At 40.6% G+C, this 27,876-nt stretch overlaps 1 protein-coding gene across 1 annotated transcript in view; it reads left to right on the forward strand.

The window, feature by feature from the left end:
- Positions 1-27,876, forward strand: part of UST (uronyl 2-sulfotransferase) — a 157,232-nt gene that overhangs the window by 111,666 nt on the left and 17,690 nt on the right. The window contains 3 exon segments of the mRNA XM_032217056.1: positions 4,244-4,397; positions 25,688-25,785; positions 27,012-27,169. Coding sequence (XP_032072947.1) covers positions 4,244-4,397; positions 25,688-25,785; positions 27,012-27,169 — 410 coding nt within the window.

Here is a 27,876-nt window from a genome sequence, read left to right on the forward strand (position 1 = left end):
CCAAACATCAAAATTTTGATCACGTGACCATGAGGATGCTGCAATGGTTGCTAAGTGTGAAAATGGTCGTGAAGTGTGAAAAATGGTCATCAGTCACTTTTTTCAATGCCATTGTAACTTTGGTCACTATACCACCTTTCTTGCCACAGTTCTTAAGTGAATAACTGCAGCTGGTATTTTGTATTTTGGATAGAATCTTTTTAAAAATAGTCTAAGACAATTTAAAAAAAGATTCTATCTAAAATACAAAATTACCAGCTGCAGTTATTCACTTAAGAATTGTGGCAAGAAAGGTGGTATAATGGGCTTAGTGACCAAAGTTACAATGGCATTGAAAAAAGTGACTGATGACCATTTTTCACACTTAGCGACCATTTTCACTCTTAGCAACCGTTGCAGCATCCTCATGGTCACACGATCAAAATTTTGATGTTTGGCCACAGTTACAATTTATATTTGTAAATTGTAGTTATGTTGAAATAAAAAAAAATATTACAATACTATTTTTGCATTGTATGAAAATTTTTGTTGCTCCGTATAAAATTTTTAATCAAGCCCCCACCCCCAGTCAAAGGTGTCCCTCTTTACTGAAAATCTGGTCACCTTGCTTTTTAGGATGCTGTCTAGATTTGCCATAGCTTTCCTCCCCAGGAGCAAGCGTCTTTTAATTCCTTGGAATTGGGTATGTCTAGTTTAATAAAAAGAATAACCAAGGTATTGTATTGTGGTTGCTGCAATTAATATACTTAATAACTCCATTTTTATTCTTTATTTTTTAATAATAATTTTCATAACAGTTGCTCCTGTTTTTGTAATTACTGTTTTATATTATTATTTTAGTGGATTGTTGTCACCCCTGAGAGTCATTTCTATTGAGATGTACACATTTGAACAATAAATGTATTTATTTTCATATTTAAGGAAAGGCATCATCTATAAACTAAGCAAAGGTGTAGCTTCCAAGATGTGCCCTTGGGATCTTGAAGTTGGTGGGAATCTACTCAGAGATTAATTGAGGAAAGCTTAATAACAGGGACTTCTTAACTTAAATCCACACAGAATAAAACTATTTTAATAAATCCTATGCACAATAAATAAAATATTATTTTAAAATAAAAGAAAAAAACCCACTTACCAGCAGGCTTGCACTCCAAGTAAACCCAGAATGATGTAGATGTTAATACAAAGAACTGAGCAAATTGAAATGGTGAAATTAGTCAGGGAAAAATGCCACCATATTTTGGAGCAGTCCTCGAACCTACGTGCCCCTCCCCTCTGGAAAATCCAGGAAGTAACCTCTCTAGCCATTTCCTGTAGCTCTATGGTACTAGATCATTTTTTTCTTATAAAAGTGAGTAAAAACGGCACGGGGGGGGAGGTCCGTTTTGTTGCTTTAACGTTTTAATATCTTCAATGAAAGTACTGAGACACAGAGAGAGAGGTTAGACAGGGTGTCTTTTGTCTTGCCCCGGTTAGGATTTCTTAAGCAAATCCACTGGGCTTTCAACATGAAGCCAGAAAATCGGGACTTTTTTAAAAGGTGGAGGGACACGGGAAAAATTGTTATAAAGCGTGCTTATCACGCTGAAATCGGTACGTCTGGTCACCCTAATTAACTCTGTTACCTATTTTATATGTGGCCTAGTCAAGCATTGTGAATGAAGTGGATAATGCAGATTCCCTCTTGATAATTTAGTCCAACAATAAGCATAGAGTTTGGGATTTTTTTTTTATGTAATTGAAATCAATTCCTATTTACTAAATGTTTCTATTTTGTGAAATATCAATAAAATAATAGAATTTAGAATGACAATCCCTTGAAGTGTGTGTTTGGTATAAACAAAATCCACCACTCAATTCCATTGGGTTGAGATTAATATTCCCAGAATTGTAAATTATGTTCTGAAATAAGACTTCCAGACTATGTTAGCTCGCTATTATCTCTTTGAAGCAATTTATTCTATTTCAATTTCTTAAAATACTTTGTATGCTTTCTCAAACTAATAATTCTTTTTCCAAGTCTTGTTCTTAGCTGCTATACTTCCTAGAACAGGGGATCCCAACCTTTTGGGCACGACAGATTGGTAGAGAAAGATTTTTAAACAGACCACAGGGGGCGTTGTTTTGCATGCTGCCTGTATATTGTGGATGGGGCTTCGCTTGTTTGCACGGTCTTATTTGCATGGCATGCTGTGGACTGGTCCATGGAGCAGGGGTTGGGGACTCCTGTCCTAGAATAGTTTCATGAGTTGACACCACATAAATTTATGATTTAATTAAAGGATCTTTGTTTCCTTTAGATTAACCTCGTGGGGTAGTGTATTCAACCTCTTGTTAAGTCTTAATTGATTGTGATCTTTGATACAAAGTTGATTTGCTAGCTGAACTGGACTGACTTTATGAAAAATAAGTAAGAAAAATAAGCACTTGGCCTACAAATCTTGTTCATAATCCATTGTGAGATTTAAAATTAGCAGTTCTGTTTTAATAATCTTAGCATTAATACTTCAAGAACAATGAATTGTCACAATTCATTTTGTCAGTTATTTTGAATGGAGGATTTTGTACTTGTTTTAAAACAGATAATTGTATAAATACACTTTATAGTATTTCAAGCTAAAAGTATTATAGGGCTAAAGTTTGGAAGAAGCACAAAGCACTCTGGGGAATAACTAAAACGTCAGTCTTAAAGACAAATTTTGTTTATATTAAAAATAAATTTATATTCCATTAATTCTTGGTATTGCATTTACACTGATGACATGGTGCATAATCTAAAAAAAATGTGTAGAGTGTCTAAATTTCATGAAAAATGAATTAAACTTTAACATCAGGTATCCTTTTATTCAATTTAAAATATTTACACGGCAATAAGGCTACATACTCCTAACAATTTAGATGCTAGTATAATTGTATCTAAATCCTATTGGTTTCCATTATATTCTTCCAGATAAATTATGTATATTATTCCAAATAAATTATGTATATCAATATTGTTCTTTATCTCACATTTTAACCTTGCTTTTATGTAGATCTGAAAGTAGTAATCCAATTTATTAGAATATATTTTGAAAGTAATCATTAAAATGATCTTAATATAGAATCTGTATGTAATTTTACAATTTATAATGTAAACTTAAGGATTTATAATCATTAGTGAGTTGGAGACCTTAGTTCTAACATCTAAATAGGGCAACATCTAACATCTGAGTAGGATAACTATGTTAGAGCTAAGATATCTAACTCACTAAACATTATTAAAAACGTTTGTATTACATATTTGTCATAAATTCTTTCAACCCTTCTGTAAGCTTTTATATGTGGAAATTGTATAGCTAGCCATGGTAATGACATAATTGTCCAACAGAATATCCTCACAAATAATTGTGCTTAGGATCATAGACTTGGAATGTTACACTGAATTTGGAAATTGATTTATTATTTATTATCATGTAAGTTTCACATCTGGATTTTCAATTTTACCCTGACATTTTATTAAGATTTCATACATTTTACCCTGATATGTGTTAGCCTTTATAATTAAAAAAGAAAAAGCATTTTCCCTGCAACAGTTCAGTGCTTTCCTCTCAATTAATCCTTAAAATGAAAAATACATATTAACCTCCCTGGGATATATAAACTAAGAAAATATTTACTGGGAAACAAGCCATTTGCTTTTGGGGCAATTTCTCTTTTTAGAACACATCCTTATTTTAGCTATATTTATTGTAGTCTCAGTGGATGGTATAGGAAAGCCAAGTACATAAACATTAGTGCAGGTAAGCAGATATGATCTGGTTACTACTTCACTTACTGTAGATCTAAAGCATTGGAAGCCCTGATTGGGGCTTCCATTTTTTAAACCATTTTTTAAACATACTGTTTTTGTCTGCAGTCTTGTATCTGGTTCTGTTAGCAACAATGGTATACTTCACTTTATAAAATAGGATAGGGTATCCTATTGAATAAAATTAATATTACAGTAAACTGTCTTCTGTCTGGTAAAATAAGTTATTCCACATTAAGTTCAGTATAAAAATACATTGAAATAGTTTTTATATTCTTTTTGGTGTACATATTTAAATTTCTGATTTATTAATCTTCAAACTTAAAAACATTTTATCTCTTGCCAATGGTTACTGTAGTTCTATTTTCTACTCTTATATATTCTCTTCTGACACCTTTTGAATTTTTAAAAGTTCTGTTTGCAGTTTTCTGATTTTTCTTTATTTTTGTTCGCCAGATTTGGAGGAGACCAACCAGTATACATCAATATTATTAGAGATCCTATCAATCGATTTTTATCTAACTATTTTTTTCGCCGTTTTGGAGACTGGAGAGGGGAGCAGAACCATATGATCCGTACTCCAAATATGAGGCAAGAGGAGAGATACTTAGTAAGTTATTCCAAATGTTGCTGCCTCAATTTATTACTTTATTAAGAAGTTTTAAGTTGTGGTGGTATCTTTGTATAACTGATGGAAATGAGAAAAGCATAAACACTGATGATTTGATCTTGGATAATAGAACTAATTTGGCATGCTCTATGTAGACTTAGTTGGGTGAAGCGAGTAAATAGAGAATTCCAATTCTTCACTAAATTTCTCTCAACACAAACATCGATCAAGACTATCGAGGGCAGGGTTATCAAACTCAAGGCCCACAGGCGGATCTGGGCCCACTGGGTGCTTAGATCTGGCCTGCGGGGCTCCCTGGAAACAGTCAAGAACTGGCTCGTGGTGCCTCTGCCAGCGAAAATGGCATTTGGGAGGGCCACATGCAGCCCACCCAAGCTCCATTTTTGCTGACAGAGATTGCAGGAGACCTTGCAAGCCGGAAAACGAGCTTGGGAGCCCATTGTCACATGCAGAGTGCTTGGGCAACCACAGGCGCTCCCAGCACGAGTGACATCAAGCTGGTCATGCCACCCTGACCATCCCAGTCCCCCGAGGTTAAACATATGGTGTGTCCCTCAATGAAATAGAGTTTGACACCCCTGACTTAGGGAATTTGAGTAGTTCCATTTTCTGACCAGTCAGAAAATAGCAGTCTTTGGTATCTTTCATACTGTGATTGAAAAAGTAATTGAGGAAAAATTAGCTCCACCTTATTTGAAGTGACAAGTGTAATGTTGAGGTCCACCAGAGATGAGGTATTATTACCTATTGAGGTAACGTCTACATGCAAAACACACCAGGTCAAACACAGCTTACAACAACAGTGGTTCAATAAGACTATATTGGTCCCAGCAGGCTGATGACATCATTTAACTTCTGCTTTGGTTGGTTATAGCAGAGACGGTATGTGACCTCTTTGTCGTAGATAAATTGGCGCCTAATGGAGTTTAAAGGAGTCCATTGCAGTGGTGGAAAGGGATCTTTTAGACAGTTCAGCTTACAGAACTAGCAGTATCCTAACTGTTTATGAGAATCTCCTCCAATGAGAATCACTGATTCTGGATACTTAGTTTTGTTATTCTGATTTCTTTAACTACTTAAAGCATGATGCCAACTATTTATATAGTTTCAAAACTGATGTAAATTACATTTACTTACATTCTCTTCGCAGAAACTTATTCAATTAAGCATATTGAGTTAGAACAATTTAGTAATTTAGACAAGAATTTCCATCGTTAAGCAATGCGGTTATAAAGTACAATATCATGTGACTATCACTTAGCAGCAGCAGTCCTGGCAATTTCCATTTCAGTCATTAACTGAATCCCACCAATCGTGAGGACCTACCTCAATCCAGCCCATTCCAAGTTGGATTACAGGTTGTCCAAAGCGTATATTGTCATACTGGGAAGAAGGCAATGAAAGTCAGCTGGGGGTGGTAAGACTGGCAGGGTGAGTAGAACACAGGGTGGGCCAAAAAGGCAGAGATTTGGGGGGGGGGGGATGAGAGATAAGTTAAAGTACCCCTGCATTCTTTATTGCAGGCAGGTTACCAAACAGCAAAGGTTTGATAATGTGACCATAGGGGCATTGCAATGGCCATAATTTTGGGGACCAGTCATAGCTAACATTCATTCAGTACTTAATTCAGACTTCGAGCAGTCACTGAAAGAATGGTTGTTAAGTATGCCTTATCTGCATCTCCACAATAAATTATCTTTGAAAACATTTCCTTGCCGAGGTTCAGTAAATGTTGCTTCTGTTTCTGTTGGATGAAAAACATTTCCCTTTCTGTGTATAACTTCTGTTTTTTAGATGATTGAGAGAGGCCTTTGTTCAGACACTGGATGCTTCTGAACTTCAAAAGTTATAACAAGGATTTCTGGGGTTTTTTTTTTTTTTTCTGATGATAGTATTTTATCTTGGGAAATTCCCACGAAGCTCCCAAAGGTGCTTTTTCAAGAGGCAACTGGAAATTCCAGTTGCCTTTTAAAAAGCACCTTTGAGACAACCATGATTGTATTACTGAGAATCTCCATAGATGTCCCACAAAGCTCCCAAAATATTTCAAAAGATTATCTGTTAGAAGGGTCCTTTCAGAGAGGCGTTTAAGATTAAATTATTAAATTTAGTAAGTGAGATTAATCCTTAGCGACTGTTTCTTTATGCTCAATTTATAACGTAGAAAATTAAAACTGATATCTGTGTTTTAAGTTTTAATGTAATATAAAATAACAGGTTTTATATAATTCTTACTCTAGAAGAAACCAATGATAAACATTTCAGGCTTGAGTGTATTACCGAATACAAATCACTGGTGCCTATAAGCACAGAAGTTTTGGCTTCTGAAATCTCAGAAATGTTTGCGGAAAATTCTACTGACTATTTGGAATCTTAGAGTAAATTGTTTTTGGCTTTGAATCACTTCCAGAAATAACAGCAGTTTGTGCAAAGTATTGGATAAACTTGTTTTAAGTGTTTTCATCAGGACTTACCATATTTTTCGAAGTATAAGACGTACCTTTTTTCCTCAAAAAAGAGGGTGAAAATCTGGGTGCATCTTATACACTGAATACAGCATTTTTTGCCTCCCGAAGCCCCACCTCTTCACCAAAATGGCCATGCATACCCTTATAGAAGCTTTCAGAGAGTTCCTGGGGGCTGGGGATGGCAGAAATTAGCAAAAAATTGGCTGTTTTTGCCCCGCCCCCAGCCCCCAGCAGCACTCTCTGTCTCCATAAGGCTATGCATGCAATTTTTTGACAAAAAAGGGCCCGTTTTTGCGAAAAACGGACCGTTTTTTGCTAGTCGTCCCCCCCCCCCTTGCTAGGAGCACTCTGGAAGTCCCCCCAAGGCTATTGATACCTTTATTTGAAAAAAAAAACGGGCCTGTTTTGGGGAGGTTTGCAGAGTGCAAAAAGGTTTTTTTTCCCTTTTGGAAAGCTCTTTAACTGATTGATGAGAATTACATTGATCAAGTGCTGTGCCAGCAGAAACAAAGTCTTGGGTGCTCCAGCGATTTCCTTCTCCAGCACATGGAAACATCTACCTACCTACCTACTCTCTCTCTCTCCCCATACTACCCACTGTATTTCTCTCTTTCTCTCTCTCTATTTCTCTCTATCCCTCTACCTACAAACCTACCTACTCACTCTCTTTCCCTACCAATCTACTATATTTCTCTCTCTATCTCTTTCTATTTCTCTCTCTCTATCCCTCTCTCTACCTACCTACTATATTTCTCTTTCTCTCCCCCCCCTATCTACCTACGTACCTTCCTGCCTACTCTCTCTCTCCCTACTTATCTACTGTATTTCTCTCTCTCTCCTCCCCCCTCTATACTACCAACCTACCTATTCTCTCGCTCTCTTCCTACCTACTGTATTTCTCTCTCTCGCTCTCTCTCTCTCTCTCCCTCCCTCCCTCTCTCGTCTCTCTCTCTCCCTCACCCTACCAACCTACCTACTCTCCCTACCTATTTACTGCATTTCTCTATCTCTTCTATTTCTCTCTATCCCTTTACCTATCTACCTACCCACCTACCTACACTCTCTCTCCCCCCCTACCTACTGTATTTCTTTCTCTATTTCTCTCTCTCTCTCTTTCTCTTTATCTACCTAACTACTCACTCTCTCTCCCTACCTACCTACCTACTGTATTTCTCTCCCTCTTTATCCCTCTATCTACCTACCCTACTTTTTTTTAATTGCCTCTTCAAAACCTTGGTGCATTTTATACTCTGGTGCGTCTTATACTCCGAAAAATATGGTAATTCAAATCCATCAAATCCATTTTCCAAAGTCAGATTTGGCCTAAACTGCTGCTGCACTATGTTCACAAAACCTTTCTACATTAATTAGTTTTGACAAAAACTAAACTGCAATCTTCTCCCCACCACCACCCCCAATTCTCCCTCCAGCTATAGATGCAGGAAGAAAGATCAGTTAGGTAGGTTTAAAGCTGAGGTAAGGCTTAGCTCACATCTCAGCTTCAGCCATTTTAAGATGTGTGGACTTCAGCTCCCAGAATTTTCAAGCCAACTTGCTAGTTGCTTGCTGGTGGACAATCCTAGGACTTGAAGTCCATACAACTTCAAGGTACCAGATTGCTAAAGCAATATTTTCATTTCATTTCATTTCATTTATTGAATTTATAGGCCGCCCAATCCCGGAGGACTCCGGGTGGCTTACAGAAATGAAAAATGTTAAAAAGGATTAAAACAATAAGATACAACAAGATTAAGAAGAAAACACAACATGCACCCAATCAAAGAAACCATCTCTGGATCCAGCTGTTCTTAATAACTATCGCCCAGTCTCCAACCTTCCCTTCCTTGGGAAGGTTGTCGAGAAGGTGGTGGCCTTCCAGCTCCAACGGTCCTTGGAGGAAGTAAACTATCTTGACCCCTTCCAGTCAGGCTTCAGACCTGGTTACAGCACTGAAACCGCTTTGGTCGCATTGACCGATGATCTCTGGAGAGCCAGAGATGGAGGACATTCCTCCATCCTGGTCCTCCTTGACCTCTCAGCGGCTTTCGATACCATCGACCATGGTATCCTTCTGCGACGACTGCGGGAGGTGGGAGTGGGAGGCACTGTGTTGCGGTGGTTCTCCTCCTACCTCTCGGACAGGTCGCAGTCGGTGTTAGTGGGGGGGCAGAGATCGTCCCCTAGGCCCCTAACATATGGGGTGCCTCAGGGCTCGGTCTTATCCCCCCTACTATTCAACATCTACATGAAACCGCTGGGAGAGATCATCCGCAGGCACGGGATCAGATACCATCAATATGCGGACGATACTCAACTGTATCTGTCCGCCCCGTGCCAACTCAATGAAGCGGCAGACGTGATGAACCGAGGCCTTGAAGCCGTTATGGACTGGATGAGGGTTAACAAGCTTGTACTCAACCCAGAAAAGACCGAGTGGCTGTTGTGCTTCCCTCCCAAAGATTCGATCAATATTCCATCACTCAGGCTGGGGGGGTCAAATTCTATACCCCTCAGAGAGGGTTCGCAACTTGGGAGTCCTCCTGGACCCACAGCTGTCGTTTGACCACCACTTGACGGCTGTGACCAGGGGGGCATTCGCCCAGGTTCGCCTGGTGCGCCAGTTGCGACCCTACCTGAATCGGGAGGCTCTCACAACAGTCACCCGGGCCCTTGTGACCTCTAGGCTGGAATACTGCAATGTGCTCTACATGGGGCTGCCCTTGAAGAGCATCCGGCGACTTCAGCTAGTACAGAACGCGGCCGCGCGAGTGATTGTGGGTGCACCTCGGTTCACCCACATAACACCTATCCTCCGCTGGCTACCTGTCGATCTCCGGATGCGCTTCAAGGTGCTATTAGTCACCCATAAAGCCCTACATGGTAGTGGATCTGGATACTTGAGAGACCGCCTTCTGCCAATTACCTCCCTGCGACCAATAAGATCTCATAGATTAGGCCTCCTCCGTATTCCATCGGCCAGCCAGTGCCGGCTGGCAACTACAAGGAGGAGGGCCTTCTCAGTAGTAGCCCCGACCCTTTGGAACGAGCTCCCCGTGGAGATTCGTATCCTCTCCACCGTCCAGGCCTTCCGCATAGCCCTTAAGAACTGGCTAGCCCGTCAGGCCTGGGGACAAGGATAGCCGCCCCTCCCGAATGATGAATGTATGTTGCTTACTATTTTATAATATGTCTCTATGTCAATGTTTGTATTCCCCTCCCCTGATTTTATGTGAGCCGCCCTGAGTCCCCTCAGGGAAAAGGGCGGCCTACAAATATTAATCAAATCAAATCAAATCAAATCAAAGGGGGGCTGGACCTCAATCAAGAGGTCAACAGCCCCAGGCCTGCCGGAAAAGCCAGGTTTTAATAGCTTTACGGAAGGCCATGAGAGTGGGTAGGGTCCAGATCTCTGGGGGTAGCTCATTCCATATGGCTGGAGCGGCAACAGAGAAGGCCCTACTCCGAGGCATCGCCAGCCGGCATTGTCCAACTGAAGGCACCCGGAGAAGGCCCATCCTGTGCAATCTTATTGGTCTTAGGGAGGTATGCGGCAGGAGACGGTCTCATAGGTATCCGGGTCCTAGGCCATGTAGGGCTTTAAAGGTGATAACCAGCACCTTGAATCGTGCTCGGAGACCAATGGGAAGCCAGTGCAGCTCGCGGAAGATAGGTGTAGTAGGGGTGTACCTTGGTACACCCAATATCGCTCACGCGGCTGCATTCTGGACTAATTGTAGTCTCTGAACACTTTTCAGGGGCAGTCCCAAGTAGAGCGCATTACAGTAATCCAGTCTTGAGGTGACAAGGGCGTGAGTGACTGTTTGAAGTGCCCCCTGGTCCAAATAGGGTCGCAACTGGGGCACCAGGCGAACCTGGGCAAAAGGCCACCTAGTCACAGCCGGCAGGTGATGTTCCAAAGTTAGCTGCAGATCCAGGAGGACACCCAGATTGCGGACCCTCTCTGAGGGGAGCCAATTTTCTCCTCCCAGGCTTAAGGACGGACTAGCTGGACTGTCCTTGGGGGGCAACATCCACAGCCATTTGGTCTTGTCAGGATTGAGTGCGAGTTTGTTCGCTCCCATCCAGACCCTAACAGCTTCCAGGCACTGGCACATCACTTCTACCACTACACTGAGTTGGCAGATACAACTGAGTGTCGTCCGCGTACTGGTGGAATTTAATCCTGTGCCGGCGAATGATCTCACCCAGTGGCTTCATGTAGATATTAAATAGGAGGGGGGACAAGACCGACCCCTGCGGAACCCCATAATTGAGGGGCCTAGGAGTCGACCTCTATCCTCCGACCAACACCGACTGCGACCTGTTGGAGAGGTAAGAGGAGAACCACCGTAAAACGGTGCCTCCCACTCCCACCTCTTCCAGCCGTCGCAGAAGGATACCATGGTCAATGGTATCGAAGGCCGCTGAGAGGTCAAGGAGCACAAGGCTAGAGGAATGCCTTCTATCCCTGGCCCGCCAGAGATCATCGGTCAGTGGGACCAAAGTGGTTTCGGTGCAGTAATCAGGCCTGAAACTGCCTTGAGAGAAACACTAGGTCGAGTGTGTGTCCCGCTATATGAGTCAGACCCTGAATTACCTGGGTCAAGTCCATGGCTGTCATGGAAGCCATGAACTCCTGGGCCCCATCAGAGTGTTCGCCTAGGGACGGCAGGTTGAAATCCCCCAGTACTAGCAGTCTGGGGAACTCAACCACCAACCCGGCTACTGACTCCAGGAGCGCAGGCAGGGCTGTTGTAATGCAGCTAGGAGGTAGGTACGTCAGAAACAAGCCCACTTGAACCTCTAGGTCCAACTTCAAAAGAAGGGACTCACACCCCACAATCTCCGGAGCAGGGCTCCTGCGAGGAGCTAATGATCCTCGGATAATAATTGCCACTCCCCCACCCCTTCGTTGGTGTCGTGGTTGGTGGAGCACCTGAAACCCTTCTGGGCACATTTCAGAGAGGGGGACTCTTCCCTCATGGCCCAACCAGGTTTCAGTAATACATGCCAGGTCTGCCCCCTCATCAAGTATTAAGTCCCGGATGAGGGGAGCTTTGTGAATCACAGACCTGACATTTAGCAACAGCAACCTGAGACCAGGGCCCTGGCTTCTCTTGCCACCTGGTCCTTGAGTTGAGCTTACAGGGCCGGAATGAGGGATCGCTGTGACGTAGCGAGCCCTTCTTCCCCGGTAATGGCTAGCCCAGTAGTCCCCGTCGTACCTATTTCTCAACCTCAGCACCTTTAAGCTGTGGACTTCAACTCCCAGAATTCCCCAGCCAGACATGCTTAACATCTTAAAATTGCTGAGATTGAGAAACACTGACATATAGGAATTCACTACAGCCCTTAAAATCATTCTGGACAGTTCTCAGGACATTAAGAATATAAACAGTAATTTTTAAGCAATGTCAAGTGACCATTAAAAAATGCTTCAACTGTTTTTCCAGCAGTTTTCTTTCAAAACAATGAGTTTTTTATTTCCAATGGCTGAAAATGCCAAATCAAGAATTTAGTTCATTATTAATTATGCCAGTGCAACTGAAAAAAGGAATGCCCTTTATAGAAATAGTTGGTTCCTTTCCATTCTTAGCCAAAGATTTTAATTATTCTGAAAGCAAGTGGCCATGCAGGGGATATACATTTGTCATATATGATCAAATGGCTTTGAAATTTTAGAAAATCCTAGAACATCTCATCCTCATTCAAAACCTATACACAGGTCAGGAAGCCACAGGCCAGGCAGAAAATGGCAAAATAGGTTGGTAAAGGAATGGCAGCAGGCTGTATGTGCTCTCCTTACTTATTCAACCTGTATGCTGAATATATATATTAAGGGAGGCTGGATTGGAAGAAGATCAGCATGGTTTCAGAATGGGAGGGATAACAACAGTGGCCAAAGTATGCCGATGACACAACTCTGGTGGCCAGTAGTGGCCGCTGCCTCTTTGAGAGCCAATTGGGAGACTTCTTTGCCAGCCAGCCGCTGGCTGCAGGCCACCAAAAAGTCCTCCAATCAGTGAAAAAGCTGCTGCCGTTGTCACCATGTTCTTCACATATGCACATCCCTTGGACTGCCTGGGGGCCACCGAAAATTCTGGTCAGCTTGCCTTCTGGACTTTGGACCAGCCACTGCGGAATGTAAGCAGCCCAAAGAAAGAGGCGGTGGTGTGGGAGGAAGAGGGTCTAGGGCTGGGGCTGTAGGGAGGGTGGGGCAGGGAGAGGGGAGTGACTCTGGAGCAAGGCCGGATCCAGGGAATGGCGCATTCCTCGACCCGGCCGAGGTCAGCAGCGAAAGGATCTCAGGGAATGACGCATCCCTGGGCCCCAGCCCCAACCCAGGGTGAGCGGGCAACATACTTACCTTTGGTGAGCTGAGCAGAGTGGGTGAGGCACGGAGGCAACTGGCAAGGCATGTAGCTGGGGTCGGCCATGTGGTGAAGGCATATATAGGCTCGGATGGGCGGGGTGAGCGTCAAGCAAGTGAGAGCGTTGGACTGGCTGAGCGAGCAGTGGGTGGGCAGGTGAGACAAGCAGCAGGTGGGCGGGGTGAGTAAGTGGCAACAGTTAGACTGGTTCAGGGGTGTGGCTAGCCGGCCATCACTAACAGTTCTCCAACCCCGGGAAAATGGCCGCCACCGGTTCATCATTACATTCCGCAGTGGCTGGTGTGAACCAGCTGAATCCTCTGCTTGTGGCTGAAAATGCAAAAGATCGATGGGCTCTAATAACGGAGGTGAAGGAGCAAGAATAGGGAAAAATGGGACTAAGATTAAATATAAAGAAGACCAACTATTGACAACATATATAAAAAGCAGACTTCAAATTGACAGAGAAGATATTGAAGTGCTTCTACCTTTTAAGATCAACTGTCAACAGTAGAAGAATCTCTTGTTAAGAAATACTTGAGAGAGAATTTCCATGAAGGCCTTTGAAAAGTTATTCAGATGTCCTGATGTATCTGTACCTACAAAAATCAAAATGTGAAGCCAATGGTTTTTCCTGTGACAACCTATTGAAGTGAAAGCTTGACTTTGAAGGAGCAGGATAGAAAAAGTATTAAACTTATCAACTTAGAGAGGACTCCTAGGAATACCATGGACGGCCTAAAAAAACAAATGATTATTAAATAAAACACCTCAGAATTCTCACTTGAGGCACAAATGAGTAAACTCAAATTATCAATCTATGGTCATATTTTGTGGTGACTTATCTCCCTGCTGAGCAAGACAAAAGGAATGAAAAGAAAAGGCTCACCCACAGATCAGCTCAATTACAGTGTTGATGGCTATATCATTGGAAGACCTGAAAGTCAGATTGGGGACAGATCAGTCTGGAGAAAATGTATCCATGTGGGTTGCTAAGAGTGGACACTGACTTGATGTCTCATAATTAGTCATAACAGCTGAGGAGAATAAGGCTCTTACTAGAGTGTTCAGAATTCTGGGTGGAAGGGAAAGAAATGTGCCTGAAAGTTTTTGTTTTGTTCAGTGTTTCCTAGAAGCACTATATGAACTCTGCTCAGTCACAAATACCAGAATGTACAAAGCAGTATTTCAAAAGTGCCTAGAAAAAATATACACATAGACACACACACACACACACACACACACACACACAGCAATTTTCCTTCTTCCAATTGTTCTCAATTATTTCTTTCAGCTACAATGCTGTATATTGTACACTTAAATGTGACTGTTAAAAATGTCTCTATTCTTAGGAAAAGATTACTGAATAATTCATCCACACTACCTGAGATCTAGTTCTAGTCTTTATCTTCCATTGCTAGAAGCTGTAAATTTTATCTATTTCTCTCAGCAGTTTTAACCTACACTTTTGTTATTAATTTAGAAAATCAAATACTTGCTTATGTAGAAACTATTATTTTAGTTTTGGTGACCCAGATTCGTACTTAACCCATATGAGAGAGAATATTTATCTATAAGTTCAACATACTAAGAGGTTTCCTGCATCACTGGGGGAAAAAATTCCCACAACGTTATTATTGATCATACTGTGAACTACATGTGAAAAACAGCAGTTACAGCATAAATTTCTCAAGCTGCTAATATAGAAACAGTGTTGCCCACAAAATGATATATTTAGAGTAAAGGACCTGAAAATACGTTTCTACTCAGCCATGAAATAGCTGAGTAGTCTAGGGAAAAATCACACTTCAGGAAAAAATAAAATAAGTGTAACATGAGTATAGGAAGACTATAAATATTATAAATATGTATAATACAGATTGTCAGGGTTCCAAGTAACACTCTCAGAGAAAGAAGACTCTGAGGCTTGAGTTTCCTCCAAGTTCCATTTTATTAGAGATGTCATATTGGCACATCTGGGAAAACCTGAATCTGAAAGTTTTCCCCACCCAAATGGCACTCACATGTCCATCACATAATCCAATCAGACACCATCCAAAACTGGAGATGCCTCCCAGTCACCTCCTCGCAGCTACAGGACAACATGTCCTTGATTCTCTGAGAAAAGAATGTTATTTTGACTATATCTCACCCATACTCCATATAATCCTCCCTCCCATTTTTCCACAGTAGGAAATGTGGCAGGCCTGAAGACCCAATATAAAAGATGTCTTCCAGGTCTGACACCAGAGGTGGGTTCCTACTGGTTTGGACCGATTCAGCTGAACCGGTAGTAACTTGGTGGCCTGGGTCGCTGGAACCAGCAGCGACCCAGGCCTACCACGTCCACAAACCAGTTCTTTCAGCGGCACCATAGGCAGTGCCATCTTGTTTTTGCCTTCTGCGCATGCGCAGAGGACTTTTTGTTGCACTGGTGCATGCGCACACAGCTCGCATCAAGCATGTGTGTGTGCGTGGCGCATCCCTGAGTGAACCAGCAGTAGTGGCAGCCAGAACCCACCCCTGTCTGAAACAGATATTACAAATAATATCACAATTAAGCATGATACTTTAATACATCATATATGAGATTTAAAGTTCTCTCCCGATTAATGGATACAATAAATATATTAAACATTGTGCTATTAAAAGCAAAAAGAAAAGATCTTGGGCAGTCCCTAATATTTTTCCTTGCCTGTAGTGCCGTATATTCTCTAATGAATAAGGAGAAAAATTGTTCCCAAAGGTCAAACACATATTTGTATGAAGGGCTGGGAGAAAAATAGCACTAAACATGAGTAGTGGGTTTTTTATCTGTAATTGAAGACAATTTTTATCTGTAATTGAATCTACCGATAGTCCTTGACATCTTGGGCCCCAAATTTCTGTTAATAAGCGAGACATTTATTTAGTGAGCTTTGCCCCTATTTTATGACCATTCTTGCTACAGTTATTAAGTGAATAACTGCAATTATTAAGTTAGTAGCATGTTTGTTAAGGGAATCTGACTTCCCCATTGACTTTGCTTGTCAGAAGATCCCAAAAGGTGATCACATGCCCCTGGGACTCTGCAACCAACCTATTCAATTGCCAAGCATCTAAATTTTGATTATGTGACTGTGGAAATGCCACAACAGTCGAAAGTGTGAAAAATCATCTTAAGTGGTCTCAAAAATGATCACTAAATGAATGGTTGAAGGTCAAGGACTATTGTATATAAAATATATGTTTCAGAAATATATTTCAGGTAACTTGGGCTTGCACTTAGCCAGCATAGGTAGACTAATCACAGCATCAGAACAGCATTAAGAGAAGAAAAATACTTATTGTAGTAGAAAAACAATTATTTTGCTTCCAAAATAGTGAACATCAAGGTCAAGGGCAACAAGTAGGCTCCCAAATTTCTCCAAAAAACTATTCTACCCTAGTAATATTGTACTGTTGCTGGAAAGGGCAGGGTTCTTTTCTGGGGACGGGTTGTAATTACAGTGACCTCCTTCACTGCACTTATTATATCCTTAGCACTGGTGAAAATTATGTCTTAAAAATAATTGGTGCAGACTTGGAATTGTCTGAACGAGACGATGGGAGGTAATTGCAGCATAGAGTCTATAGACTGCTTGTTCTTTCTTAGACTAGTGAAGATAGTCATATGTTCATTTACCTCTACATGGGGCAGCCTTTGAAGAGTATTCAGAGACTTCAACTCGTCCAGAATGCAGCCGCGCGAGTGATTGTGGGTGCACCTCGGTACATCCACGTTACACCTATCCTCCGCGAGCTGCACTGGCTACCGATCGGTCTCCGGATACGCTTCAAAGTGCTAGTCGTAACTTATAAAGCCCTTCATGGTATTGGACCTGGGTACTTGAGAGACCGCCTGCTGCCAATTACCTCCCAAAGACCCGTTAGATCACACAGGGTCGGCCTCCTCCGGGTTCCGTCCACTAGCCAATGCCACCTGGCTACTACCCGGGGGAGGCTCTTCTCTGTAGCAGCTCCGGCCCTTTGGAATGAACTCCCCGTGGAGATTCGGACCCTCACCTCTCTCCAGGCCTTCCGGAAAGCCGTCAAAACCTGGCTGTGCCGGCAGGCCTGGGGTTGATGAGTTCCCCTCCCCTCTCGACTTGTATGGCTGTATGATTCTTGTGTATTTGAATTACGTGTATTGTGTTTTATGTCCCCTTTCCCCCTTTTGAGTTGTTCGCCGCCCTGAGTCCCTCCCGGAGAAGGGCGGCATACAAATAAACTAAATCTGAATCTGAAGCTGAAGCTTAAACCAACATGGAACCATGTTACCAGACATTTTCCAGGTGTTCCTGTCTCATCACAGGGATTAAGGGTACTCCAGTGCAAAAATGACCTTGGTTTTCTTCCTGCAGTTAAATCAAGAACTCACCAGTTCAATTAATCTTTAATTTTCATAACACATTTAGCAGTAAGCAATTAATAAAAGCATAGATAAATCTTCATGTGATACCTCTGTAGATGGAAATATAGGTTTTATAACACTGTATTCAATTGTCGTAGGAAGAGGCTGATCACTGAACTGGAAACAGGAAAATGTCCATCTTCAGAATAAATTTCAGTGTTGAGGGGTTGTTAAACAGAATTTGTGCTAAAAAACTATTCCAGAGATCTCGCTGGAAATTCAAGAGAGAGGATTTTTTAGATATATGTTGATAGCAGTCCTAAAAATCTGCCTCTGCAATAAAACTGTTGCTATGGTGAATATATGGTAAACTTCTAAAAATTGTAGACTTGCATTAACAACACAAACACAAATACATTGTCCAATTTTTTTCTGTCTGTGATTTCATAAAGGAAATAAGAATCATGCAAATTGACTGCCAATTGGAATATAGATTGTGGTTTCTATGGAAAAGAATGTTTTCTGGAAGTATTTATATAGTATTGAAAATTCCTGGAAATAGAATTCAGAGTGGTAAAATGACAGTCAAGGTTTTGGGTTAAACAGATTACAATGCATTAGACTACATGAAGAATTTGCAAGTATGTCTTTCTGGAACCTGAGAGAATAAGTAAATTACCACAAAAATTCTTAATCTGGAATTTATGCATTGCTTATCTAAAGTTCAGCATATAATAATAATGTTCACTACTGTGAATGGAAACATAATGGAGATATTTTAATAGAACGTAATGTGATTTCCATAAGATCATTTCAGCAACAAAGTGTTAGCCAAGAATAGTTGGATTTTCCTACAGCTGCCTACAATTTGAGAAAAATTAAAAGAATGACAAATAGAAGGGGGGTTGGTTTGTTTAAAAATACCTGCCCTTTAGAAATATCCTCAGCCTTTAATTTCTCAGCCTTATGATGTATAGAAACTTATACTGGTGCTCCTTAAAAACAGTGAAATTTATCATTCCAAAATTCTTTTCTGGTTTAGGAAACTCATCCAATGATTGAACTAGCTGCTGTAACTATATTAAATCACTAGGAAACGTGGTTTCCCAAGGCTCTGACTCCATTCAGAGCAAATATTTAACAGACTTTCATATACTTATGTGACTGCTGTACTTCTTTAATAGCCATTTGAGGTATTGGGAGTTGTGATAATGTTCATAAAATTTAAGAGATTTGAAACAAAATTACATTTTAACTACCTTTTTCTTTGAACTGCTAGTCATGATCATGATTGCTGGTCATGTTCACTCATTGCTAGTCATATTGAAACTGAAAGACTTCAGCTATATCTGGTTCTGATATTCATGTTATTACATTTATCTTTACAATATACTGGAAATACTTGTTTTATAAGTAAAGTCTGGCTAAAACATTTCTCATATATGGTAAGACACAAATTTGCTCTAGGAAGGAGACGGTGATGGGGTAGGAATCTTTCCTATAACCCCTGTTACCTTTACAAACGCGAAAACAAGTTTTTTATTTATTTAGCAGCCCTTTGTGATTGTGTTACGTACAACACAATACTGAAAAAAACCCTGTATCTATGTAACTGACAGTATCTTACAGCTTATATTTCATCCTCTTGATATCAGAAATATATCATGTTGCTACCATCAAAGATAAATTTACAGCAATTGTAATTATCTCACATAAATTTTTTGTCTAATGGAGCTCATAACTTCCATCATAAGTCATAAAAATCATAAGTCAAAGCATCAAGGTGACTGGACCTGATTTTACAACATTTTTTCTGTCAATCATGAAGCAAATGCCACAGATCAATGTACTGTATTTCCATGGGGGTATTTTGCTGGGCCATTTACCAGGAAATGGTAAAAAAAAACATTGTAAATTGTGTCACATAATCATAGAACATTGTAAAAGGCTATAAAGGTGAGCCAGTTGCCAAAATGCAGTTGTGTGTGTGTGAGAGAGAGAAAATGGGAGGGAAGGAGGGAGAGAGAGAGGGAGAGAGAGAACGGACACATGCATATGTGCATGCACTCGCCAGAATTCGGGAAATGGGTTGTAACTACTGTACTTGGAATTCTCAGTAATTTTTCCTCTTTCCCTAATACATTGTTTCTCAACCTTGCAACTTTAAACTCCCAGAATTCTCCAGCTGGCATGCTCACTGGAGAATTCTGGGTGTTAAAGTCTACATAGCTTAAACACAGCTCTAATGTGAAGGAACTTGTAAAATTCAGTCATTTTTCCTGTGGTTCTTGATAGGCCTTTATGCTAAAAGCAGCAGTTTTTCATTCTACTAATCTAGTATCCACACTGAAATACTGCTGTTCGCTTCATTGCAGTCCCCAGTGGACTCTTACCCTTTCACGAGACACCCACACAATCTGGCATGATGTGCTGTCATTGGCAGATCCTTTTCCAACAGGATCCGCAGAGGAATTGTCCTGGCCGAAGAAGTCTGGCTTCAGTTGAATTGGTTTGCATCACATCTGCTTACCATATGGTTCCTTTTAGCTATCTTCTTGCATTTAACAATTAAATTCTTCTAAAATTTAGAAATTGAAATTTGAAGAAATAATGTCTTAATTTGTGTCTTGCTGCAAGAGTAGCCTGATTTCATTGTTTAAAGAGTAAGCTTATAAACCTTCCATAGGAATTGGACTTTGCAAGCAACAAAACAATTCTTTCTATGGCCTGAGCTTCCCTCCTGACCTTTGGTCTTTATGGTTATATATGGGACATTTTTTTTTAGGAAGTAGGATGCTACAGAAGTATCCAGTTGTCCAGTCAACTAATATTTTTGGAGAGGGTGAGGATTGTGTAGATGAATGACTATGGAGATTCTCAGCCAAACAGGTCATAGTTGTCCAAAAAGTGGTGTTTTTTTGGGAGGGGCAAGAGGATTCTGAAGAGCTGAAGAAGCTTCTTGAAAGCATCTTCAAAGAAAAACAAGAAAATCCAGTTGCGTCTTGAAAAAGTACCTTTAAGATTGTAGATGGGACCTTGGGCCAGGGGAGATATGGCTGGGATCAGGAGAGCTTATGTATTTGTTAGGAAGAGAATCAGTCAGTCAGGAATATCATGATGACAATGTGTAAATGGAAATGTGGTGGGACTTGGGAGGATGGACCATTCTTAGGTAATGCAGTTCAAATGTCTTGTACTGGTATCATGTTCCAGCTCTTGGTACTTGCTCCCAATGCCTGGTCATTGGGCTTAGGATGATCAGCTGTTTCTCAATGGCACATCCATCTCTAATAAGGCTTTCCTTACCTAATGATGTATTATCTGACAATTATCTCATTATCTTTGCTTGGAAGAAGCTAGCTGGGAAGGTTGCAAATGTGGATTCCATGACCCCAGAACACTGCAACTCCTGTAAATGCAGGCCAGTGGCCAAGCAACCAAATTTTGATCATGTGACTGTGGGAATGCTGCCATGGTTATAAATGTAAAGACCAGTCATAAGTCACTTTTTCAGTGCTGTTCTAAGTATGAATGGTCTCTAAATGAATGGTTGTAAGTTAAGGACAGTCTGTAAAAGAGAGTGCAAGGAAAGGGAGTTGGATTAGAAGACCTCCAAAGTCCCTTCCAACTCCATTATTCTATTATTCTGGAGTAATTCAGATATTGCAATTGACAAGCATTTCCAGATTAAAATTTAATGTCAAGAAAGAATTTCATATTTTAAAAATTGTTGATTGTCATTTAGAAAACAAAGCAATATTAGTTATATCTAATTAATTGTTATGGCTTCATTCTAGTAGTAGTTCAGTTCATCTAGGGCAAATCACCTTCCATTTTAAACATTTCTGTTCCATTATTTGCCATAGAGGGGTAAGAAAGTAGCAATAGTTCTTAACATTTTTAATGCCAGTAGCTTTTGTTACTTGCTACACAAGGGTTTTTTTCAGTATAAAATATTTGAAAAAGGAAGATAAAAGGGAAGTAGCAAAGTGTCAAAAAATAATGAGCTAAGTTTTCTCAAAGTAGAAACTTTGTTCCACTGTTAACAGATGAAAGGGATAAGATGGTTTGGAGTGCATTGGTTCTTTACATCTTTTGTATAAATTCATGTTACTTTAACCTTTTTATAAAAGGCTATTACAATTTGGATAGCTTGCCCATTTTGTAAATATACATTTTTTTCCTGTATTAATAGAAAAGATTTTAAAAATTATCTTTTTTTAAGGATTTTTAAAGTAATGAGGCTTCGAATTATTTTCACTGGGTAATACAGGAAAAAGCTCTATGTTTGCAAAAACAGTTAGTCACTCTGCAGTGTGGTTATTATATGATCAAAAGTGGAAAAACTCTACCCACAATGGGATAATGCCAGGTGAAAAATGATGGAATTTGCAGATATGTCCAACCTCTCTTCCTTGATTAAAGAATGCTTATAGCTGACTCGACACCCCTTTTAGACCTTTTTGCGTGAATAGAAAAAAAATGATAATATTTTTTATGTTGTTGATGTTTAGCAAAAATAGTTAATTAAAAAAAACAGCTTTTTTGGTAAGTAAAAGTTAATTTTGTAATTCTATCAATGGTGGGATTCACTTACCTTCGCTACTGGTTCACAAATGTGAGCACACTCACCTTCTGCACATGTGCACTGCCTTCTGTGCATGTGCAGAAGGTCACACCTTATGTCGGGGTGGGTGGGCGGAGCCTCCAGCAGCAGCTACTACCGGTTTGCCCAAACCGGTAAGAACCAGCTGCATACCACTTACGAATTGTATCTAATACTTGCTGCAAAGAAAATCAGAAGGTACTTCTTTCTTTTCTTTCTTTCTTTTTTTTTGTCTTTGTCTTTTTTCTTTTTTCCCCTTTATTTTACTGATACTAGTTCTTGTTAGTTTTAATTTTCTATTCAAATATATTTAAAGTTTATCACTGATTAGTTTTGAACATTGATTTACCACCCTGATATTCCCCATTTAGTTTTCTATTGCCTCTAGCAGTTGATCTCTTTATCAACTTTATTAGTAATTATTTATGAAGAAAATGGGATTATTTAATACATGGTTGCAGTATTATAAAAAATCTTTGATTTTTGAGAATATGTATTAATTTTTGTTATCAACCAATTTTTATCAAAGTTTTCAAATTTACATTGGCCCAGCGATATTTCTAATCTTTCCAGTTTCAGAACCGTATAATGGAACATAAGAATATACAGTATTTCAAATGCATTGATTTAATAATATTCCAGACATTACTGTGGAAGAGTTTTCACTTATCTATCTCATTTTTGGAATATATCTCCAAATTTATTCAGCATGCAATCTACCCCTGAAGATTTGTCATGCATAAAAACACTATGCCAAAATGCTTTATATTGTTAAAGGAGAATATTTGTAGCTCATGGGTTGAATTGAGGGGTCCTTGGGGCTCTCTGTGCTTGGTTGTTTTTATGCAGATGTTTCATTTTATATATATATATACATATATATACTTAAAGTCACAACCCCTGGTATGCCCAAGTAAGGATATGGCTAGCTGATGAGAGCTAAATAGCTTGAAATAGATCTATACTAGTCTTCCTTTATTTATTTATCAGCACAAATAAAAACATACATATATATACATATATATACATATATATATATACATATATATATATATATATATATATATATATATATATATATATGATTTTTTTAAAATTTATCAGCACAAATACAACTATATATATATATATATATATATATATATATATATATATATATCACTTTTTCTTTCTTTTTTATTTCTTTATTTCTTCCTTTCTTTCTCTTTCTTTCTCTGTGTGTGTGTGTGTGTGTGTGTCCCTTTGCCTCTCTCTCTCTCTCTCTCTCTCTCTCTCCCTCCCTCCCTCCCTCTGTGTCTCTCTATGTGATTCTCTCTCTGTGTCTGTCTATCTGTCTCTCTCTCTCTCTCGCTCTCTCTCGCTCTCTCTCTCTCTCGCTCTCTCTCGCTCTCGGTGTATCTCTCTCCTTCCTCCCTCTGTGTCTGTGTCTCTCATTCCCTCTATCTCTCTGTGCCTCTGTCTGTCTGTCTGTCTCTATCACACACACACATAGATTCAGAAACAACACCTTGTTGAGTGTTCCAATCACATTTGAAACACTCAACAACTGGCATGTATTCATGTTTTTTTGCAGTATTCTGCAGACATGGGGGCAAAATATACTGTATATACTCGAGTATAAGCCTAGTTTTTCAGCCCACTTTTTGGGCTGAAAAAAGCCGCCTCGGCTTATACTCGAGTCAGTGAAAAATTTGCCCGAAATGGAGGAGAAAAAGGGGCGGGGCCATGCCGCTGGGTGACACTCGTGAATGGCCCAGTGCCCCTGTGAGTTTCCCCTCCCTCTGTGTCAGTTTGCCGCGCAGCGCGCACCGCACCATCCCCCCTCCTCACGTTCTAATGTAATGCAGGGCTGCCTTACGATTCCCCTTCCTCCCCCTCCTGCCGCTCTGCAACGATGTCCCACCTCCTCCTTGTTATGGCAAGCAGCCACATAGCGATGTCCCACCTCCTCTGGTACAGTGATCCAATGATAGGAATCACTGTGCCGTGTGTCATAGGAGGCGGGACATCGCTCCCGCGGCTGCACGGGACATCATCATCACAGCGGGACATCAGCATCATGAGGTGAGTGAAGTATTTCATTGAATACACCGCTAGTTTACTGTTTTTCTTTGAAATAAATATTCAAAAACATTATTGGTATCTATTTTTATTTTTGAAATTTACCGGTAGCTGCTGCATTTCCCACCCTAGGCTTATACTCGAGTCAATAACTTTTCCAGTTTTTTGTGGTAAAATTAGGTGCCTCGGCTTATATTCGGGTCGGCCTATACTCGAGTATATACGGGTATGTTTAAAAGTACCTGGCAGCGGCGTTCTTCCCTGGGGGGCTCCGCAGAACATCCCAGCTCCGGGTTGAGGGACGGAATCTTCGCCGTGGGCCAGTAAAGCTTCATCCACCAAAGGTAGCAGGACCACAGCCCCTCTCCCAATTGGCCCTTCCTCCCTCTGAGGGCAAGGGACCCGACTGCCCCGCTGCTTCTGGCTTCCTTCCGAGAGCCTCCTCTCTCCGGGGCTGTAATTGTGCAGGCTGTGCTTGCGTGCTTATGTTTTCCACGGGGGTGATGGATGGGCTCCGGAATCGCTCCATGCCTTGGAAAACATAGGTGCGCGCAGGCAGCAGGGCAGCCGGGACAAGGGAGTGCAACCCACACGGCTTTTTCAAATAGCAAAAGAAGGGACAGGAGAGGAGGCTGTTTGAAAAGCCCCGCTTGGAACTCCTCTCCTTTTCCTTCTTTTGCTGTTCTGTACATGCAGTGTGGGTCGCACTCCCTTGTCTTTCATAGCCAGCTCATTTCCAATTGGGGTGGGGATCCATGGAGAGGGACGGAAAAATCGATTTCTTCCCCCCTCCCCCAATTGGAAACAAGCTGGCTATGAAAGACAAGGGAGCACAACCCGCACGGCTTGTTCAAAGAGCAAAAGAAAGGGACAGGAGAGGAGTTCAGCTGTTTGAAAAGCCCCGCTTGGAACTCCTCTCTTGTCCCTTCTTTTGCTGTTTCTACATACCAAGCGGGTCACGCTGCATTGTCGGCAAGGGCACTTTGCAGTGACGGGGGCCAGGAGCGGTACCGGCGCTCCCGGAAGTTAATTACTTCCAGGTTCATCTACCAATCGGTGCGCGCAAACCGGGGCGATCCGGGAGGAACCCACCCCTGATATAGTGTATAAACACACATGCACATGTATACATGTATTATTTTATATATTTGTGCAGTTATTATTGCTTAAATATGCTTTTAAAAAAACCTGAAATGCAGTTGTGTAATGCAGAAGCTTCTCTCAATCTAGAGTTATTAGCTGTATGAGAGCTCCAAACTATTTTAACAAAAAATGCAAAATGCTTTTAGTGTATATGTTGCAGTATTTGTTTGGATTACTGTATTCAAACCACTTACTTTAAAGGGTTTTTTGTTTCTTTCATTTCATTCTCTTTTTTCTCTCCCTTTTAGGATATTAATGTTTGTATTCTTGAGAATTATCCTGAATGTTCCAATCCCAGGTTATTTTATATTATTCCATATTTCTGTGGACAGCATCCAAAATGCAGGTAATTTACAAACTTAACTTTTCTTGTAGCTTTTGTCTTCTTATAGTCTTTCTTATTGTTAAGGGAATCTATGATGAGTTAGATTTAAAAGATTCAGCACCAAAATTCCAACCAAAGTCAAATATAACCTGAAGGACACTGAATTTCTGGTTGTCACCTGAATATATACAGTACAGTATAGGTAGTCCTAGATTTACGACCACAATTGAGGCCAAAATGTCTATTGCTAAGTGAAAAATTTATTAAGTGACTTTGCCCCATTTTACGACCTTTCTTGCCACAGTTAAATGAATCACTGTAGTTGTTAAATTAGTGAAATTGTTGTTAAGGGAATCTGGCTTCCCCGTTGACTTTGCTTTTTAGAGAGTCGCAAAAGTGTGTCACTTGATCGCACTGAGCCACGCAATCGTAGGAAACTTTTTAAAGCATTTTTTTCCCCTGCCTATTCACCTAAATCGGCAGGGAAAAAATGCTTTAAAAAGTGGGGGGGAAAGGTTCCATGATAATCAGCTGTTCTATGCGATCGAGGGAACCTTCCCCCCCCAACTTTTTAAAGAATTTTTTTTATTACCTATTCATCTGAACCGGTAGTAAAAAATATGCTTTAAAAACTGGGGGGGGGGGGCGGCTCCCACAATCACATGGCACAGCTGAACCTTTTTTCCCCCCACTTCTTAAAGCATTTTTACTACCGGTTCAGGTGAATAGGTAGTAAAAAATGCTTTAATTTTTTTAAGTTGGCCACGCCCACCCAGTCACATGACTCCACCCCTACCAAACCATGCCCAGAGAACCAGTGGCAAACAATTTTCATTTCACTACTGTCTTGTAGGCACCCTTCTCCAATATACAGTCCCAATGTTTTAGACTACAACAGTCACCAGTGTGGCTAATGAGAATAATAGTCCAATGATCAGAGCTAAACTGTAATACAAATCTTTTGGAGTACATATGTTATGGAAAATTGCCTATAGTGTATATCAGCATCTCAAAATCTTAATTACAAGATACACTATATTGCCAAAAGTATTCGCTCACCCATCCACATAATCAGACTCAGTTGTGAGCGAATACTTTTCGCAATATAGTGTACTTTAAAATATTCTAAATATGACTCTGAAGCCTTTATAGCTACAATTAACTACTGTTGTTTCATATGTGGTGATTTACATCCTAGCAGGTTGTGTCATTTTAAATGTGAAGAATATTGTTATTATTTTTTTAAGGGAACCTGGTGAATGGGCCCTTGAAAGAGCAAAAATGAATGTGAATGAAAATTTCCTCCTTGTGGGCATTCTGGAAGAATTGGAGGATGTGCTGCTTTTATTAGAAAGATTTTTACCTCATTATTTCAAGGATGTACTCAGCATCTACAAAAACCCAGGTAACTCTCTTGATAGTATGTCACTAGTTGTTTTTATGGCTCAGAATAAAAGTTGCTACTCTGCTTGATCGCTCTATTAATTTAATTTAGGAAAATCTATTTATTTGGCATATAGACCAGTCATTTTATGAAAGCTATACAATTATTATTATCAGATTGGAGTTGCTTATTGTATGCTAGATAGATTAGTAAAAAATTATTTGTTAGATTTTCTATGTTTCCCAGGAGTTCAAGACAATGTGGCACTGGTGAGATTCAGTTTGTTCGGGCCGGTTCAGGCAAACTGGTTGTTAAATTTCTGGCTGGCCCTACCCCTTCCTGCCTTGCTCCTTCCAGGAGTCCCCATGCGTCCCATTTTGGCTCCCAGGTAGTACAGGGAGCCAAAACCCATTTTTGTTCCCAGGGGGGTGCAGGAGGCTGAGTGCTGCCTGTCACACCCCCTGGCCATGCCCACCATGGCCACGCCCATCCACCCGATCATTAGTGGTGGGATTCATCATGAATCCCACCACTGAATGTAGATCTTCTCTAGTTTTCCCCACATTGATAACTCTCCATTTGGGCTGAGAGATAGTGAGTGCCCAAGGATATCCAGTGAGCTTCTGTAGCTAAGAACCGGCATGAATCTGACTTTCCTGGAGGTTCCAGGGATGATGGCTAGAGTGTGAATTTGAAAGAAAGCCTTCCAGAAATGATAAATCCCTTCC

This window comes from Thamnophis elegans, chromosome 4, assembly GCF_009769535.1.
Source record: "Thamnophis elegans isolate rThaEle1 chromosome 4, rThaEle1.pri, whole genome shotgun sequence".
Lineage (NCBI taxonomy): Eukaryota > Metazoa > Chordata > Lepidosauria > Squamata > Colubridae > Thamnophis > Thamnophis elegans.